Genomic DNA, 19,156 nt, shown 5'->3' on the forward strand with positions numbered 1-19,156 from the left:
TTCGAGCTGAGGTGGTTGTAGGTTGGGAATCGCACGTTGCGAGTGCGAGTCAAACGCATTATTACTTTCTTACTTAAAACACATAGAGATTCCTGGGTGTTCACCTCAACAATAAACTGGACTGGTCCATAAACACAGATGTCCTGAATAAAAAGGGGCAAAGTCGTCTCCACCTGCTGAGGAGACTGAGGTCTTTTGCTGTGTGCAGGACTCTGCTAAAATCTTTCGATGACACTGTGAGTAGTTTCCTGGTGAGCTGGGAGCACAGAGAGGGACAGGAAATGTCTTAACAAACTGGTTAAGAGGGCTAGCTCTGTCCTGGTCTGCCCTCTGGACAGCATAGAGGTGATGTGGGAGAGGAGGATGTTAGCAAAGCTGGCGTCAATCATGGGCAATTCCTCTCACCCCCTGTATGAGACACTGGGGTCCCTGAGCAGCTCCTTCAGCAGCAGACTGCTGCACCATCAGTGTTCGAAGGAGCGTTACCGTAGGTCCTTCAGCCCAAAAGCAGTCAGACTCTTTACATAATGCGGCACTGCTGGCTGTTTTTGCATCATCAACCAAGACATACATAAAATTCTGCACTATGTATATTTAATAATTTATTACTATGCGTTGATCACGCTCTACTGTGAACTGTGCAATATTCCATTTATCACTTATCTGTATATATTCATATTCATCTGTACATGGATAGAGCTGTTCATAGTGTACATATGACTATTATTATTTTTTTTATTACTATTATTCTTATTTTTCTATTCTTATGATACTTTTTTTTTGGACATTTTTATATTCTATTCCTATTTAATGTGTATTCCTTCTTATCTGTTTTGTGTAATTGAGCTGCTCTAATGAGGGAATTTCCCCACTGTGGGATCAATTAAGTTTATCTGATCTTATCTTAAAACTTACTCAACATCTGAAAACACACAATCCACTATTTTGGAATAGACATTTGTATAGTAATGTTTGGAAGCATATTTGATAAAATCACACAGGAGTGCACTTCTGAAATCTCACAAAACACTACAGCACCCTGAACATGGTACAGTAGTGTGTGCAGAACCCCATAACTAAAAGTGCTGAAGACAAGGCATGACGGAGCATACACAGTAAAAAGTGTGTGTGGTTTGGGACACAGCCCAGTGGACTGAAGGAGGCGAGTTGGAATGTAACTGCAGCAGTGCAGAGTGATGAACAAAATCCTGAAATCTTTTATCACACATTAAATGATACATTTTAATGGGATGCCTATTCAGAAGAGTCTCTGATGATGCAGTAGTTTTAAAGAAATATTAAATAAAATAAAAAAGTGAGTCATTACTCCCCATGAAGGAAGACAATTTAGAGTTTTAATGAACAAACGATCTTCATACTGAGGCTGTGAAACATCGGATAGACTGCAATAAGCAAACCACAACCTCACACAACCTCTTATTCAAGTGACATTCAAGTATTTAGTTATTCATTTATCAAGTTTCCTATGCATTAAAAAAAACAACAACAAAAAAAACAATAATAAAACGAGGAGTAAAGAAACTCCAAGGCAATCTCCAATTAATTAACCCTGATTTTGATATGACGGTTCAATTGGTCCCTTTTTCAGAAGACCAGTAAAGTCCTTCTGTCATTTTTGATGAACAAAAAGTCTTTATCCCAGGCCAACGTCCAGTGACATCATCACAATAAAGCCAAGTATGGAGGTCCAGGAAGCCAGCTTCCCATTGCCACTGAAAAAAAAGACAATCACAGCTTGATTTGTGAGCAGACCAGCCTTCTCAGTGAGTCACACTAAAGCAGGCATGTTGACAGATGTGACCTTTACCAGTTTTGTGTCTGAAAGTGTTCAGTCATTGTGGTCACATGAATGATGCAACAATTTCAAAATGAATGTTTTAGGACTGCTTTCATATTTCTTAATTCTTAGTCTATTTGAGTCGAAGCCTGATGTGATTTCCTCTTTGGTGCAGTTCTTTAAGCAAGTGAGATCACAGCAATCACACTTAAGTTTGGACTAAAATAACCAGTCTGAGAGCATCTGAGCAAAATGCTCTCGATCCGGTTCTAAGTGAACTCTAGCGAAGTTCAAGTGCAGTGTCAATGTGATTCAACTCTGAACTGACCTGCATGAAGGAAGTGAACCAAGTATTTTGCATCACAGATCTTTTTTGAAGATTCTAGCTGTTAAAACAGAGCTGTGACATGCGAACTGATCTGAGCAGAGAGTTAAAACATAGCTGTAGTGCTGCTGAAATGCCATGTGGTCTGGATGTTTGCGCAAATGAACAAAAAGAAAAAAAAATGTTTTTGGTAATTTACGTAGTTAATTGTTTATTTAGTGTCAGCTTTGTGATTTCCATGCTAGAGTGATTTCTGTGATTTCAAATGTTTATCATTTTCCCTCACTGTATTTCTGAGCAGTAAATAAAAGTCTTTCTGAGTATGTTTTCAGCCCTCTACACCCTTCAGGCAATGTTTTTTTTCTCTCCCTTTTGCATTTGTTTAAATGGCAAATGTGCAGCGTGACACTAAATCAAACCAAGTAGCAAACAAACCAAAAGTATAAATTTCTCTCCAATTAACACTCTGCAAACAGACTAATAGTTGTGAAAGCAGTCTTAAATTCCCTGGACCAATTGACTTTTTTTTACAGTTTTACTGTAGTTGCTAAATAAACCATAGTACTTACACAAAATGCTATAAGATGAATAACTAAATAATGAGATGTAAGCTTAAGGCATTTAAATTAATTCATTATTAGACAATATTTTCTCCAAAGTTCAGCACTGTTATTTCACTTTGAGGTGTCCTTATATAACCAGTGTTAAGTTAAGAGCAACACTCTGGAACAATAAAAATCAATTCAACAATAGCACAATCACCTGACTTGAGCTTCAGGTATGATGTCATCAACAACGACATAAACCATGGCACCTGCAGCAAATGCCAGTGCATAGGGTAGCAACGGTTCAGCCAGTACCACGGCAACGGCGCCTAGCAACCCTGCCACCGGCTCCACCATCCCACTGAGCTGCCCATACCTGAAAATGCGCACACACACACACACACACACACACACACCTTTAAAGTTTAATTTATATACTATAGATTTTTTTTTTTTAAGTATACAACAGCTCAGAAAGAGTTTTCCTTTTTTGTCAAAGAGTTTCTAATAATTTTTTTTTCTATAAAGATTTTTTTTTAATAAATTGAAAATTATTACATTTATATTTCATTAAAAATGAACTCATTTACCATCTGAGAAGGTTCTTTGAATTCATGTTAATTTTTGCACATCATTTAAATCACATTCATGAATGAAAGTCTTATTCATCAAGCAGCACGCACAATTTTACATTAGATTTTGGTTTAAACATTAAAGATCATTGATGGAAAAATAGGTACGTCTGTGGGATAAAGAGCTCTCATAAACCTCTCTAAAATAGGCCTATTCTGGTCACAAACATATGATTGTGGCTATCTGCTCCTTAAAAAATCTTTATAATCGACTACAGCATGGCCCAATCAAAACAGATCTCAGATGAGCTCCTATGATACATGTATCATAAGATGCTCATAAGATTGGAAATGGTTATAAAAGGATTTTTAATGACTTGGATCAGTTTACAGTCTGGTAAATTAGGTAATTTACAAATGGAAAGAAATATCAGCATAACAGTGCACTCAACAAGAGTGGTGGAGGGAGTATAATGGTGTTGGGCTGCTTTATTGCCTCAGGGAAGAAACGATGAATTCCAGGCTGTATCACGGAAATGTACAGCAGAATGGTAGGACATCTGTCTACAATTTAAAACTCAAAAAACATGACAATAACCTTAAACATACACTCCCGTCTGAGGGTTGATTGACTTGGTCAGTCTAAGCCCTTCCACATTTTCCTCCCGATGAAGTCCTTTGTTGTGTTGGCAGTGCATTTTGGATCATTGTCTTGCTGCATGATGAAGTTCCTTCCAATTAGAGTGGATGCATTTCTCTATTAATTGGCCACCAGAATGTTCATGTAAACTTCTGAATTCATTCTACCGCTACCATCATGAGTTACATCATCAATAAAGATTATTGAGCCTGTTCCAAAAGCAGCCATGCAAACCCAAGCCATGACACTACCAACAGCGAGCTTGACCAATAAACCAGTATGTTTTGGATCATGGGCAAATCCTTTCTTTCTCCAGACTTTGGCCTTTCCATCACTTTGCTAGAGGTTAATCTTAGTTCCAGGACTTTTGTTGCTCATCTCTGTATTTCTTTGTGAATTCCAATCTGGCTTTCTGATTCTTACTACTGATGAGTAGTTTGCATCTTGTGGTATGGCCTCTATATTCCTGCTCTTGAAGTCTTCTTCAAACATTGGATTGTGATACCTTCACCCCTGCATTCTGAGGTGTTTTAGTAATGACACTGACATTTTTTTTGGGTTTTTCTTATAGATATCACAATGTTTCTGTCATCAACTGCTGCTGTGCTGTTGTCTTCAGTGTATAGCAAAAATACTTTTTTTCCAAAATACTTTTGGAAAGGACTGTATGCAAATCAGAGAAAGTGTGATTCTGGCAGGAAGAATAAAGTCTGTGCTTTTGATTAATGACTGAATCCTGAACTCAATCCCACTGAAAAATGAAGTGCAAATTAAAGGAGCTCATTTAAGTAGGACACACAAAAACTTACAAGTTGAAATGTTGTCCAAGCAGGTATTTAATGCAGAATGTGTACAGACTGACAAATTTATTCACAAATGCATTTACATTTGAATGAACAGGTATGTTTATCCTACATCAGACATTATCAGGGTGAACATTAACAGTAGTGCCACTTTCACAAAAACTACAGCATGTGAAAATTGTGTCGCTTTGTTAAGCAAATGAAAAATCATTAAATTCACTATTTCATCATACTTTAATGTTTCAGATTCATTTGTAAGTATTTACATATCTACCTCAATTTGACATTTCTACTCAGGATCAACATATAAATTTATCTTCAACTCATCATCATGCACGGAATTTATGTATAATGTAATATAATGTATATATACTGTATATGAAAACAACTCCAGTTCTGGATGGCTGGATCCAGCACGCCAAACTAATTAACTGCCAAGTTGAACCAGTTGTCTGTGTTGATAAACTCCGGCCCTGAAGTTGTGCACATCAGATTGAAAGCTTCCAGCAAGCGTATACTGTATACACTCACTGGCCACGTTCTTGAGCTGCGGTCACATATTTGGCTGATAATTGCATGAATGTGCAGGAAGTGGCTGGTAAGTGTATATGCACAATTTTAAAAACAATTACAGTTCTTTTTCTTATATTAAGTGACACAGGGCATAATTAGTCCAAACGTCTAGGAAATATGTGTTTCATTGTATATTCACTGAATATGTAACTATAATGAAAATTTAAGTAACATTCAAGCGGTTAATTTGTTCTGACAGTCCTCCTATAAATGCATCTACAAAAAAATTCAGATCCCAAACCTTTATTCAAAACTATGCATTCTGAGAAGGATTTTGTGGACCCTTTTCTGGTCAAACAGACTGAAAAATGTTTTAACATACTTGTGAATGACAGGAAAAGACAAAATGTAAGAATTTGTGCACTCACCAGAAGGCTCGCCATTTGGACATTCCAGAGCATCTCAGAGGCAGACTAACTGCAAGGCCTTCTGGGAAATTCTGGATGCCAATTCCTATAGCCAGGTTTCTGAAACACAGACATTGTTAAACTTTTAACATTAAACGTATTGTTAAACTTTGCACTCAGATATTACATAAATGTTTAAATGGAACACATTTAAGTGTGTGTCTTATTCCCAGACATTCCTTAAAACAATAGTGAAAGTGTTGAGCTGGCTATAAGATCTCATAACCCATAGTGTGAGCATGAGGGTGGTCTTGCCTTCACTAGACCTCATATCCGGGTTTAGTTGTTTGGCCTGCGCTTGTAAAAGACCAAGAAAAGTTGTTTTGTTTTGAGAAAGACTGCTTAGCCCCCCTCACTCATTTTTGCACTCTTTAGTTCCCTTCGCTCAAAGTGGTTCCTGGATCACCATCAAGATCCTGCCTCTGAGAGAAGAAAGGCTAATGACAGCCAGTCACGGAAAGGTTTACTGCACACGAGGTCTATGGGAAGGAGGAAAGAAGCATAGAGATTGTGGTGGGGGTGAGGTTGGGGCAGAGTGCAGCTGGGGTTCAGGCCTCCATCCCCTTCTGGTTCTTGCACCACTCTACTTACTGTGAGGGAACACGATGTTAGACGGATGTTTCTGGCAGTGAACCCCAGGAAGGCTGCTGGCCCAGACGGTGTACCTGGTAACGTGCTCAGATCATGTGCCCACCAGCTTGCCCACATCTTTACCAGAATTTTCAATCTCTCCCTGGCCCAAGCAGTCATCCCGTCCTGCCTAAAATCAGCCACAATCATTCCAGTGCCAAAGAAATCGCCCACCACTAGCCTGAATGATTATCGTCCTGTAGCCCTCACTCCAGTTATCATGAAGTGCTTTGAGAGATTGGTTCTTCAGCACATCAAGGACTACCTCCCCCCAGATTTCGATCCTTTTCAATTTGCTTATCGTGCAAACAGATCCACAGAGGATGCTATCGCCGTAGCTGTCCACTACGTGTTGAGACATCTAGAGCAGCAACAGAGCTACGTACGGATGCTTTTTGTGGATTACAGTTCGGCTTTTAATACAATAATTCCGGACATTCTCATCACCAAATTGGTCACCCTTGGCCTCCCCCGCCTCACATGTGCCTGGATAAAGGACTTTCTCACCAACCGGTTCCAGACAGTGAGACTCGGGCCCCACCTCTCCTCCACTCGCACGTTGAGCACAGGTTCTCCACAGGGCTGTGTGTTGAGCCCCCTCCTGTACTGTCTCTACACATACGACTGTAGACCAGTCTACAACAATAATATTATCATCAAGTTTGCTGACGACACCACAGTGGTCGGACTTATCTCAAAAGGAGAGGAGGCAGCCTACAGAGAGGAAGTCCTAAACTTGGCAGCCTGGTGTTCAAAGAACAACCTGACTCTAAACACCAAGAAAACCAAGGAACTTATTGTAGACTTCAGAAAACACAACACGGAGCTGGCCCCCCTCTTCATTAATGGTGAGTGTGTGGAGAAGGTCCACACCGTCCGGTTTCTTGGCGTCCTTATCTCTGCAAACATCTCCTGGACGGACAACATCACAGCGGTTATCAAGAAGGCTCAAACGCGGCTACACTTCCTGAGGGTTCTCAGGAAGTACAATCTGGACTCCAATCTGCTGCTGATCTTCTACCGCTCGTCCGTCGAGAGCTTGCTGACATACTGTATCACGGTGTGGTATGGTAGCTGCACCGCAGCAGACAGGGAGAGGCTTCAGAGGGTAGTAAGAGCAGCACAGAAGATCATTGGCTGCCCTCTCCCCTCCCTGATGGATATTTACACTTCCCGTTGCCACAGCAGAGGAAAAACTATCATTAAGGACAGTTCTCACCCTGGCTTTGATCTGTTCAATCTGTTGCCCTCAGGGAGACGTTACAGGTGCATCAAAACAAGGACTAGTAGATTTAAGAATAGTTTCTTCCCGAAAGCTATTACCATGATAAACAAACACATGTACTGAGTCCACAGCATATGTATATATTGCCTCAAAACTGTGCATTTCATAGTACCTCCGCCATCCACCCTAATATCTATCTATCATGCATATATCTTGCATATATTGTATATCTTGTTTATTTATTTTGTTTATTTATCTTGTTTATTTATCTGTGTATTATCTGTTTATTCTTCTTGTGTATTGAATGTATATGTTTGCACGGAACAAAAAGGAGTGGCTCTTAATTTCATTGTACATATGTATAGTGACAATAAAAAGGCATTCATTCATTAGGACAAGAGAAAGGTGAGAATAATGCTGCATTCAACTTACATCGGAAGTGGGAAGGTGGAACTCGGAATAATATCATTTTTGACCTCTTTGCATACAAAGTGGGAAAGCTAAAAAGTAGGAAAAACATGGAGGCCTCCATGTTCATCTTTTGTTTGCAACAAACTAGCCAGATAACTATGATTAGTGATGTATATTCACCTCCTCAAAAACGTCAACTGTATAGTCAGTGTTATAGATTTAACAAGTGAATATGTCTGCATGTTGCTTGATCTAAAGCAACTTGTATAACAGAATAACTCTGAATTTAAAAAAAAAAGTTACTGCATTTTGTGGAATTTCAGCATAAAAGGAACAGGACAGTCTTTATGATTACAGCAACAGCTGTTTAGTACAAATCTACAGTAGCCAGGTGAGACCCACAACAGAGGAATGTCACAAGTCAGAGGTGCAGAAGCTCCAAGTAGAAGTATATCATCAGGATCAATCAAGTGCATCTGGGGGTTTCATGATCAGGTCTGACTAAAGACCCAAAAACTCTAATATCTGAAATGGTAAGACAGGCAGGAAGGGATATTGTACAGATCCTAACACAGTATTAAGCCAGGTGAAAGAAAGACAAAAAAAAGTAAAGGGAAGAAGAAGAACAAACTCGGCTTTCTATTCCTGCTCTCATCTTTTAGTCATCCTAATTTTTTGTTTGGTGTATGTGGAATAAAGGACGCAAGAGAGGGAGAGTGCTCACTAGGGTGAAGCGAACTCAGTCACCGAATTCCTCAGTTCACTCTGGGTTCATACAGGAAGGGGAATGAATCACAGAGCCTCATACTGTTTCAATACAAGCTTATTTTTCCAATGCCTTAAAAGTGTGTGCTGGCATAAATCATCCCACTAATGCAGATCTGTAGCATTCTGGGTCATTTTAGTGTGTCCACCCATCAATTTCTCCATTCCTGGTGGATCCAACTTAGAGTAAACTGTCTGTGAACATTCATCTGAGAGGTTTTTTACAGTGTAAATGGGTGGAAAGCACAGCTCACTGTGGACTTTATTATTATGCTTTCAACATGCACTGGCAATAAGTTCAGAAGATTCTTTTTTCTTTTTTTAATGTATTTTCTTTTTCAGTGCTCAAGAAGTTTCATTCAGAAGTGCAAACATGCAAAACAATGACAAATACAGTAAAAGGCTAGTTTCTCACAGACAGAAGCGTCAGTGTCTCACCATAAAGCAGCTATTGCTGCCCACTCGAGCTTGACACACAGCAGACTCCACCAAGCCCTAAGCCAATCAGATGCTGTGCTCTAAAATAAACTTCTCCAAGGCTACAAAAAGTGTCTTATGTTCAGTCATTCCAGAAAGTATTCATCCCCTAATGATTATTTTGAAAAAAAAAAAAATCTGCTGCTTTTGAAGTGACTCTCAAAAGAAATAAAATTTATAATTATTCACCCCCTCATTGATCCTTTTGCAGCAATTACAGATTTAATGTGTCTCTGATATTTCTTTATGATCTTTCTCTATTTCACAAATTTTCTAACAATTTACACAAAATGGTCAAAAAGTATGTGGACACCTGACCATCACACCCATATGTATTTCTTCCCCAAACTGTTGCAAAAAAGTTTAAAGCACACAACTGAACAGAATGTCTTCATATGCTGTAACATTACAATTTCCATTCACTGGAACCTGTTCTAGTATGACAATGCCCCTGTGCACAAAGCGAGCTCCATGAAGATTGGAGCTTGGAGTAGAAAATGTTAAGTCGCCTGCACAGAGCCCTGACCTCAACCCCACTGGACACCTTTGGGATGAACTGGAATGCCAACTGTTTGTCCCAAGCCTCGTTGCCTGACCTCACTAATGCTCTTGTGGTTGAATGAACACAAATCCCAACAGCCATGCTCAAAAATCTAGTGGAAAGCCTTCCTTGAAGAGTGGAGCTTATAATCACAGCAAAAGGGGAACTAAATATCGAATGGGATTTTCACCAAGTGCATATGGGTAGGAGGGTCAGGTGTTCTCTTTTGGCTATATAGTGTAGATGGAGAATGTTGCTGGAGCAATTTTCAGGTCACGCCACATATTTTCAATTGAATTTAAGTCTGGTCTTTGATAAAAAAAAAAACACAAGCTTAAAAAACACACAAGCCTGTGTTGTAAGCCAGTCATCTGTAGCTTTTGTCCTATGCTTTGGCTCATTGTCCTGCCGGAACTTATATTTTCACCCTAATTGCAAATGTCTGGCTGAATGGAACAGGGATTCCTCAACAATTTGCTTATATTTTGCTTATATTTGCTTAGAAACATTACTGTAGGGCAGCGGCATATGCAGCGTGGGGCCAGAGGATTCTGTCCATGTGCTGCTGGAACGTCTAGTGGGCCCCGAACAACCCAAAAGGAAGGGTCAAGAAATGGTGTAACCCAAATGGAGTGGAAAAGGCCATTTTTTTCATGAAATATTGGAGTCAAGGGGATTTGCCAATATCCCTTTGTCAAATCCAGTGTCGAATAAAAGTGAGTCGTGCCTAACTGATCGAGCAGTTTGTCAGTGTTAGGTACTGGGTATGTGTCGAATTTAGACATCGCGTTGACTTTTCTAAAGTCCACACAAAACCAGACCGTCCAGTTGGTCTTGGAAACCAAAACCACTGTGCTGCTCCAGTTACTGTGGGACTCCTCGATGGTCGATTGTCTCAACTGATGTCCAGCATAGCCTTGAGTTTGTTCCAAACTACATTTGTTTTGTGTTTGGGCAGCCGATAGGGGTGACTTCGTACCACCACCCATGGGGTTGTCTCTATTTGGTGCTCTATGAGATTAGTGCGATCGGGGAAAGGCAAGAACATTTTCAGAAAATTCTGCCTGCAATTTAGCAACGGACAGACAGCAGTAATCGCCATAAGGGACCTGGGTGTATTGAACTGCCATTTTTAGATTCATCTCCAGTCCTAGCTCCTCCCTCTCTGGAACGAAAAAAGCCACACGAACTACCTCCCTCCGTGGTTTGAGGAAGTTAAGGTTGTAAACCTGCCACACCCCGCCTCACTGTTCACCTTACTTCAGAGTTGGCATCCCTGACCTGTCATGTGACCTCAAAGTGTCCTTGCCACTTGGCGAATAATTGCCGAACTCTCTTAGCCGAGCACCCCTGTTATACAGCCGATTGAGGTTCTTGTGCCTGTAGCAAATTGTTTTGTGCTATTTGGCTTAAGATGTGGAGTCAAGAACGTAATTCAGTCAAGAGGGTACTGAATTTAATTTTTATTGCTGGAAGGTCCCTCCTCCCAATTTTCCCAAATGACATCGACCTCGCCACATGGCCAGCATCTGTACAATAATTAGAATGGGGAGAACACCGTGGAGGCTTGCGTTACCTCTCATACTGCGAATAACAGGGGCTCTAACCACTTATCCCAATTCCACACATGATCGTGAACAAACTTATGAATCATGTTTTTAAACGTTCATTTAAACCGTTCAAGAAGCCCATCCGTCTCCAGATGAAAAACGCTGGTGCGAATTGATTTAATACCCAGCAATCTGTAAAGCTCACCTAGTGTTCACGACATAAAAGATGTGCCCTGATCAGTTAGGATCTCTTTCGGGGTTCCAACTCGGGAGATAACATGGAAGAGTGCCTCTGCAACATTCCTTGTGGAAAAAATACAGAGAGGCACAGCTTCTGGATATCGTGTTACATAGTCCAGTAGAACTAACCAAAAGTGATGCCCTTAGGTAAGTATATAAGGCCATATAATGGCCTGACGAGGTCCATACCAACTCTTTCGAAGGGGACCACAATTAATGGGATTGGGAGCAACAGCACTTTTGAGGTGGCTGGCAGATTCACCAGCTGACATTCATGATATGCCGCACACCACCTACGAACATTGCCGCAAATGACGAACCAATAAAAGCGGGCCATGAGACAGTTCAGTGTTTTAACCTGCCCTAAGTGTCCTGCCATTGGATTATGGTGAGCCGCCTGGAATAACAGTTCCCGATGGCTCCACAGAACTAACAATTGAGTCGTTTCTTCCTGTGTAATGAGTGTCTGTGTCACTCATTAATAGGGATGGGAGATGGCAGCACCGGGCTGAATTTGCTGACGATAGATTACTCTCACTTGGTTGAAGGTGTGCCTAAGGATCTCATCGCACAACTGCTCCAAGAGTGCAAAATCCCTGAGGGGAACCCTTGCCAGAGCTCCCCCCGCTCTCAAAGTCTCCCTGACATGGAGCTGATGTGTAGAACTGAACGGCACTAACGTGTATTCATGAACATCCCCATGCACACACCTCACCTTCACCAAATGGGCATTTCCCAATGCCTCCCCTTGAACCAAGCATTGGTGAATTGAGGTCTGGTTACAGCCCGAATCCACCAAATGCATGGTATGTACCCTCCATACTCAGCCCTGGATTTACCCACCTGGGGGAGAGAGGAGACAGACACAGGGGAAGAGGGAGTGGAAGGGCAAGCATGGATTCGGGGCACAAGTTTTGGGGGAATTGGCCCCATGTTGTCCATGGGGCATGGACACAAAAATACAGGAAGGAGGTGGAGAGACACAAGAGAGAGTGAGATAAGAAGAAAAGAGGGGCTTGCCTGCCCCCAGATAAGCCACCAGGTGGTCCTCTGCCAGCTGGACCATCTCAGCAAGGGATGCTGGACAGTGGCACTGGACCCACTCCGCCGTCAATTCCGGAAGTCAAGCAACAAACTGCTCCAGCACCACAAGGTCGACAACACCGTCAGCGCCGCACCCCTCATCCAGCAACCACCTTTGTTAGGTGTCCTGGAGCTTCTGGGTGAATGCAAACAAGTGGCAGAGCTCGCACAAGATCAGTGACTGGAAGCAATGACGGTGCTGTTCTGGGGTTCGGCTGACCCGGTGCAAAATCGCCCATTTCAGGTCCGGGTACTACAGCATGTTGACCCCAACTCTGCTGGGCCATGAGCTGGGCTTCACTGGTGAGGAGCGGAAAGAGGAGGGCCGCCCACTGACCCTCAGGACAGCCCCATGCCACCGCGGTGCGCTTGTACAGCTCCAAGAAGGCTTCCGGGTCGTCCTGCGGTCGCATCTTGGCAAGGGCAACATGGGGCACGGCCGCAAGGGCTGTGGCTGGAATACTGGCCTACTGCATCAGGCTTTGGAGCACCTGCCGGTTCGCTGCCTGGGTGTCGAGCAGGTCTTTGATCCACTGTTCTTGATCGCGGCGCAGCTGGAGGAGGGCCTGATGTTGGGTCTGGTGGAGTTTGGTGAGTTACGTGATGAGGTCAGCCAGTGGTGAGGACTCCATGATGGTGTCTTCCTCCAAATCCCAGGTTTTGGTACCAGTGTAATATTTTTCCCTTCACGTTTGGGCAGAAAGGAGGAGGTCAAAGACAGACTTGAACCAACTCAGAGTTTCTACTTTTTTTTCACTTTTCAGCATTTTCTCTCTCACACACACACACACACACACACACACACACACACACACACACACACACACACACACACACACACACACAAAGCTCCATACTGGTGTCTCTCTCCCTCTTATCCTCACCTCGCCTCACTGCAACACAGAACATTCATTAAGAAATTTCCCCACAGGTGTGCATTCCTTACCAGTCACCTTCCTCGGCTCCTCCCTCCATTCGTAAACCGGCGCTTGAGCACGCCCCCGACTCCACAGCAGCCTTTACTTTCTCCCCACAGCAGGCTCAATGCACTCATTGCCACAATAGACTTAAAGCAGTGGAGAGGGGAAAAACGCTGTGGGCCTGTAACAAACAACCCACGGCCCAAGACCAATCTGACATGCAGTAGTTGGAAACCTCTAAGATACAAAAAAATGACACAATGGGCAAACTGATGGTAAGTAATCATACACTGCTGAAAACAAGATCTGTGTCTTTTTGAGCTGCTCCTCATGCTGCCTCACAGAGCAGAGTAGCACATTCAGAGGAAAACTATCTGCCCTCTTCTACGTATATACACAAGCTCACAAATGCCCATAATTGGCTAGTGTCACTATGAATGACAGAGGAGAAATAGCATGCCCCTTGCATTGAGCGAGTTGCTCTCTTGTTCTCCTGGACAAGGATGTTTGTGGCATCTTCCGGATTTCGGGAGCCCCAAAACAAGTGCTCTTTAAACTCTTGGCTGTGCGTTTACCTGCTTTACTCAGCCACTGTTTAGTCTGTTTATATTCAGCACAAGGTGCAATGTATCTTGAATGCTAGTGACTGTTGCAGAAACAGAAATCAGACAAGCCCTTTGACCTACTCCCTCCCTAGCTTACTATAAAAAGAAAAATATATTAAAAAACATCAATTCACAGATCACAAGCCATTTCTTGGGTATTAACAATTCAAATAAAAATGTCTTGTGTTTTTTGAAACTGAACTTACAACTATACTGTGTGAGTTTTGTTCTGCTTTTTGCTACCTAGTTAGGAGAACCCAGAGGAAACCCACACAGATGTGGAGAGAACACATGAAACACCACACAGGGGACCCTGAAGCAGTGAGACACCAACACTATCTGCTATGCCACGGAAATCTTATCAAACTTCAATGAATTCTAATATGTGCCCAGTCCAATGATTTATTTGATATTAGAGGTATACATTTATGCATCCCTGTCTGTGAAACATATTTAAACTTATTAAACAATCGATAACCTCTACATTAAAATCAAATGTATTGGGTGGGTTATTGTATTTTGCCTGACGAAAAAGAATTAGGGATTAAACAGAAAACAGAAAGTAGGAGGATACAGTGGAGACACTAAAATGATATAATCATGACAAGCACATCAAGCTTAGTCAACAGAAACAGAACCAACTCTGAATGATTATTAAGGAGAGAGACAGAGACAGCAAGAGAGAGAGAGAGAGGGGGAGAGAGAGAGAGAGAGAGAGAGAGAGAGAGAGAGAGAGAGAGAGAGAGAGAGAGAGAGAGCAGTGCCTTTATGTGGTTGGAGAGTTCTGCACAATGTGTTCTTTGAATAGCAGAATAAAGAATAACATTTACACAGAGAGCTACCAGCCTCTTCCCACACTGAAGAGAGACGTTAATCTCACTCCATATACCAGTGCCATCATATTGTATGTCATTTAAGTTTGACCAGACCTGAAAGAGCAATATGAGAGAGAGAGAGAGAGAGAGAGAGAGAGAGAGAGAGAGAGAATGAGGGGATTTCACTTAATAAAAATGTTAACTTTAGCACTGACTCTCAAACCTCGCCACCTGGACCGTGGGGACTTTAGCTTCTTTCCCTTCCCTTCTTCCTTCACCTTCTACATAGCAGTATGCTGAGTCCTTGCCATTCTTATTATTTAGTCCTTTTCAGAATGCTTTGATTTAATTTACTATTTGGTAGTGCATATACAGTGCTGTGAAAAGTATTTGCCCCATCTTGATTTCTTCTCATACTAAATAGTTTTAGATCTTCAAACAAAATACAACATAAAACAAAGGCAACCTGAGTAAAAACACAATACAATTTTATTTTTATTGAAGCAAAAAAGTTATCCAACACCCATCACCTATGTGAAAAATTAATTGCCCCTTACACTTAAAATCTGGGTGTGCCACCTTTAGTAGCAATAACTGCAAAAAACGCATTTGATAACTGGAGATCAGTCTTTCACAGAGTGAAAAGCGGTGGAATTTTGGCCCACTCTTCTTTGCAGAACTGCTTTCGTTCAACCACATTGGAGGGTTTTCAAGCATGAACTGCCACAGCATATCTATTGGTTGAAGTCAAGACTTTGACTAAGCCACTCCAAAACTTTAATTTAGCTGTACTTAGTCCTGTGCTTTGGATCATTGTCTTGCTGCATAATCCAGTTGCGCTTGAATTTCAACTTAAGGACCAACAACTAGACATTCTCCTTTATGATTTTCTGGTAAAGAGCAGAATTCATGTTTCAGGGGTTCACAAAAAAGTTCACAAAAATCAGGGGGCAGTGGTGGCTTGGCGGTTAAGGCTCTGGGTTACTGATCATTATAATTTCCCTCAATTAGTGCAAGTTGCCCAGGCCCTGAGGCAGCAAACCATCCCCACACCATCACACTACCACCACCATGCTTGACCGTAGGTATGATGTTCTTTTCATGGAATTCTGTGTTTGGTTTCCACCAGATATGAAGGGACCTGTCTTTCAAACAGTTCCACTTTCGACTCATCAGTGCACAGAACATTCTCCCAAAGGTTTGAGGATCATCAAGGTGTGTTTTGGCAAAATTCAGACGGGCCTTAATGTTCTTCTGAGTTAGCAGTGGTTTTCACCTCGCCACTCTTCCATGGGTGCCATTTTTGCCCAGTGTCTTTCTGATAGTGGAGTCATGAACAGTGACCTTTACATGATACAAGAGAGGCCTTTAGTTCCTTTGATGTTGTCCTTGGCTCTTTGGTGACTTCCTGGATGAGTCGTTGCTGTGCTCATAGAGGAATTTTGGAAAGTTGGCTACTTCTGGGAAGGTTCATTACTGTGCCGAGTTTTATTTCCCCCCCATTTGGAGATAACGGCTCTCACTGTGGTCTTTTGGAGTCTCAGAGCCTTTGAAATAGCTGTGTAACCCTTCCAAGACTGATGCATTTCAATTACCTTCTTCCTCATTATTTATGGAATTTCTTTCAATTTTGGCATAAGACCTTTTAACCAACTTCACGTTGTTGAAAAAGTTCTATTTAACTGTTGATTTGACTGAACAGGGCTGGCAGTAATCAGGCCTGGTTGCATCTAATCCAGCTGATTTCATAGATTTGGGGAATTAGTAATTATGGGGGAAAATACATTTTCACACTGGCCCAGTTGGTATTGGATAACCTTTTTGCTTCAGTAAATAACAATGAATTAAAAACGGTATTTTGTGTTTGCTCGGTTTGCCTTTGTTTTAACTTAGATTTTGTTTTAATATCTGAAACAATTTAGTATGAGATACACACAAAAACAGAAGAAATCAAAAATACTTTTTCACACCAGTGTTTGTCTATGTTTGAACATGTGTATGAGGGTTAAGGTTGAATGCCTTTGAAATGTCTAATAATGTATATTTTACTTACTAGTAAAAAATACAGTTTAAGCAGCCTCAGCACAAGTGTATTAAGTGACTGAGAGAACCAATTTGACCAACTTTGTCACTGGCCTGTCAATCATTTTATAGACACTCTCCAATACCACTTCACTCCATTCATAACTCAGGCTTTTTAGAAAGAAAAAATATGGCTGAAAATGGTACACACCCAGCGCAGCCAGATAATTCTCCTGTGAGCAAATAAAAGATGATGTTTTTTGAAAAAATTTGCATGAATGTCCCTCACCAGCCATTTTAATTTTCCATCTTGACATTAATAAGAGAAAATCAGAATGACAAATGCTTTCTCCAAAAAGATGTCTCCACAAAGAATGTTTAACCCTATCATTCATTACACCATCAATTTGTTAAACAATAGCACTTTTTAAATCCACTAATTATTAGACTTAGCATATCTGGACCATCAGCAATACGTCTCTGTGAATTATCTGTTACTACAGAAACAACAATGTATTAGAAAGAGCGCATTAATATAAAACTGTGATTTGCCTTCCACTATAAATACCATTTGAGTGCAATAGTACTGTTTAATATGTGGCTTTGAAAGAGAAGGAGGGGGGGGGGGGGGGGGGTGTCACAAAACCTTGCAAAGGACAATACATTGTTTTCCTTACAAAACATGGGACACAGTGCAAATCCTAGTAACACTATGTGGACTGCGCTATCATTCTCTTTTGTTGGATATACAGTACTGTGCAAAAGTCTTAGGGCCATGCAAGGAAATGCTGTAAAGCAAATATGCCTTCAACAATGCTGAAATTTATACATAATAATACTATTGCAACATAAATAATAAATAAATAAATAGATATAACTTTGTAAAGAGCAATAAACAGTAAAAAAAAAAAAAAAAAAAAAAAAAAAAAAAAAACAACAACAAAAAAAAAAACACCTAAAGTAATATTTGGGGTGACAATCTTCTGTATTAATGATCTCAAGTAAACTTTGTGCAGTTTTATAAATTGGATAGAAGTTTTACTAAGAACCTTTTAGAATCTGACAAAGCTCTTTTGGAGACTGACTGTTGCACTTTCCTCTTTTTTGCAGCACAACCCACAGCCTTCATTAGGTTTTTTTTTGTCTAAAAAGTGGTCTCTTATGTAATATGTTGCTTTCTTTACTGACAAATATTTTTTGTAACATTAAATGTTTTGTTGGGAAAGTAATGTTTGGAAATATGAAAAAAATAAAAATTACTGACTCAATAATGTAGAGGTCTATAACAAAATTTGTAGAAAAACTGGGTGCTGAAGACTTTCGCAAAGTACTGTAAATGTAGTGTTCAACTGAGTGAACCAAATTCTCTTGGCCAACCTCTCACACTTCACTCAGTACCTCTGACTATGCTCATACAGAGTACTTAAAGACAGGTATGGAGTCAGGTAATGACTGCTGTCCCTCAAGGATCTGTGTCTCTGAAGCCTCTCTTCTAAATTTTTAGAAACATTCATCCAGTTTTATAGCTTCTTTCACTACTGCCATGGTGAGAAAACTAAACCTCAATCTTTCTTCACCCTCAGGAAACTCAAATAAACCTGGATGATGAACCAGCAAGAAGAACCACACATTAATGAGGTATAAATCCTCACTAAGTATGAACGCATATGCTCTGAATATGGCACAGGACCTTTGGATCATGTTCCTTCCCTTTCCAACATTCCGTATGGGCTTTTTATTTGGCAAACTGTAATCTGGTCATTCTGTTTTTAATGCTTACCAATGGTTTACATATTGTGGTAAAGCCACTGTATTTACTCTGGTGAAACTTACAGTACCTCCTGGACGGTTCATGATGAGGGGATTTTTCACCAAGAATCCACCACAGTTCTTTCCATGGTCATCCAGGTCTTTTGGTGTTCCTAGGCAAACCATTTAATTATTTCTTGTTAATTATGTACCAAATAGTTGATTTGGCCATACCTAATGTTTTTGCTATCTCTCTGATGAGTTATTTTGAATTTTTGTATTACATAGAGAGAGTTAACAGCAACAGATTTCAAATGCAAATGCTTACTTGCAGGTCAAATGTGTGCAAAATCTCTTTCTGATTGTAGAAGCATGCACTTTGACACCAACAGTTGTAAGACTTACTAGCAGATCCTGTGATTAAATTTTGGTGTTCTTGGAGACTTCTTTTTGCATCAGA

General features: G+C 40.9%; 1 protein-coding gene across 3 annotated transcripts in view; it reads right to left on the bottom strand.

Annotated features, from left to right (window-relative positions):
• Positions 1-1,333: 1,333 nt before the first annotated feature.
• The window catches only part of slc39a11 (solute carrier family 39 member 11), a 159,477-nt gene continuing 141,654 nt past the window's right edge, over positions 1,334-19,156 (bottom strand). For 2 of the 3 annotated variants that reach the window (XM_017482565.3, XM_017482564.3), the window contains exons 8-10: positions 5,625-5,723; positions 2,886-3,044; positions 1,334-1,733 (exon numbers count right to left, since the gene is read on the bottom strand). In XM_017482565.3, coding sequence (XP_017338054.1) covers positions 1,655-1,733; positions 2,886-3,044; positions 5,625-5,723 — 337 coding nt within the window. In that variant the 3' untranslated portion in view covers positions 1,334-1,654. 3 annotated transcript variants of the gene reach the window in all.

Source organism: Ictalurus punctatus, chromosome 13 (assembly GCF_001660625.3).
Source record: "Ictalurus punctatus breed USDA103 chromosome 13, Coco_2.0, whole genome shotgun sequence".
In the NCBI taxonomy this organism is placed as follows: Eukaryota; Metazoa; Chordata; class Actinopteri; order Siluriformes; family Ictaluridae; genus Ictalurus; species Ictalurus punctatus.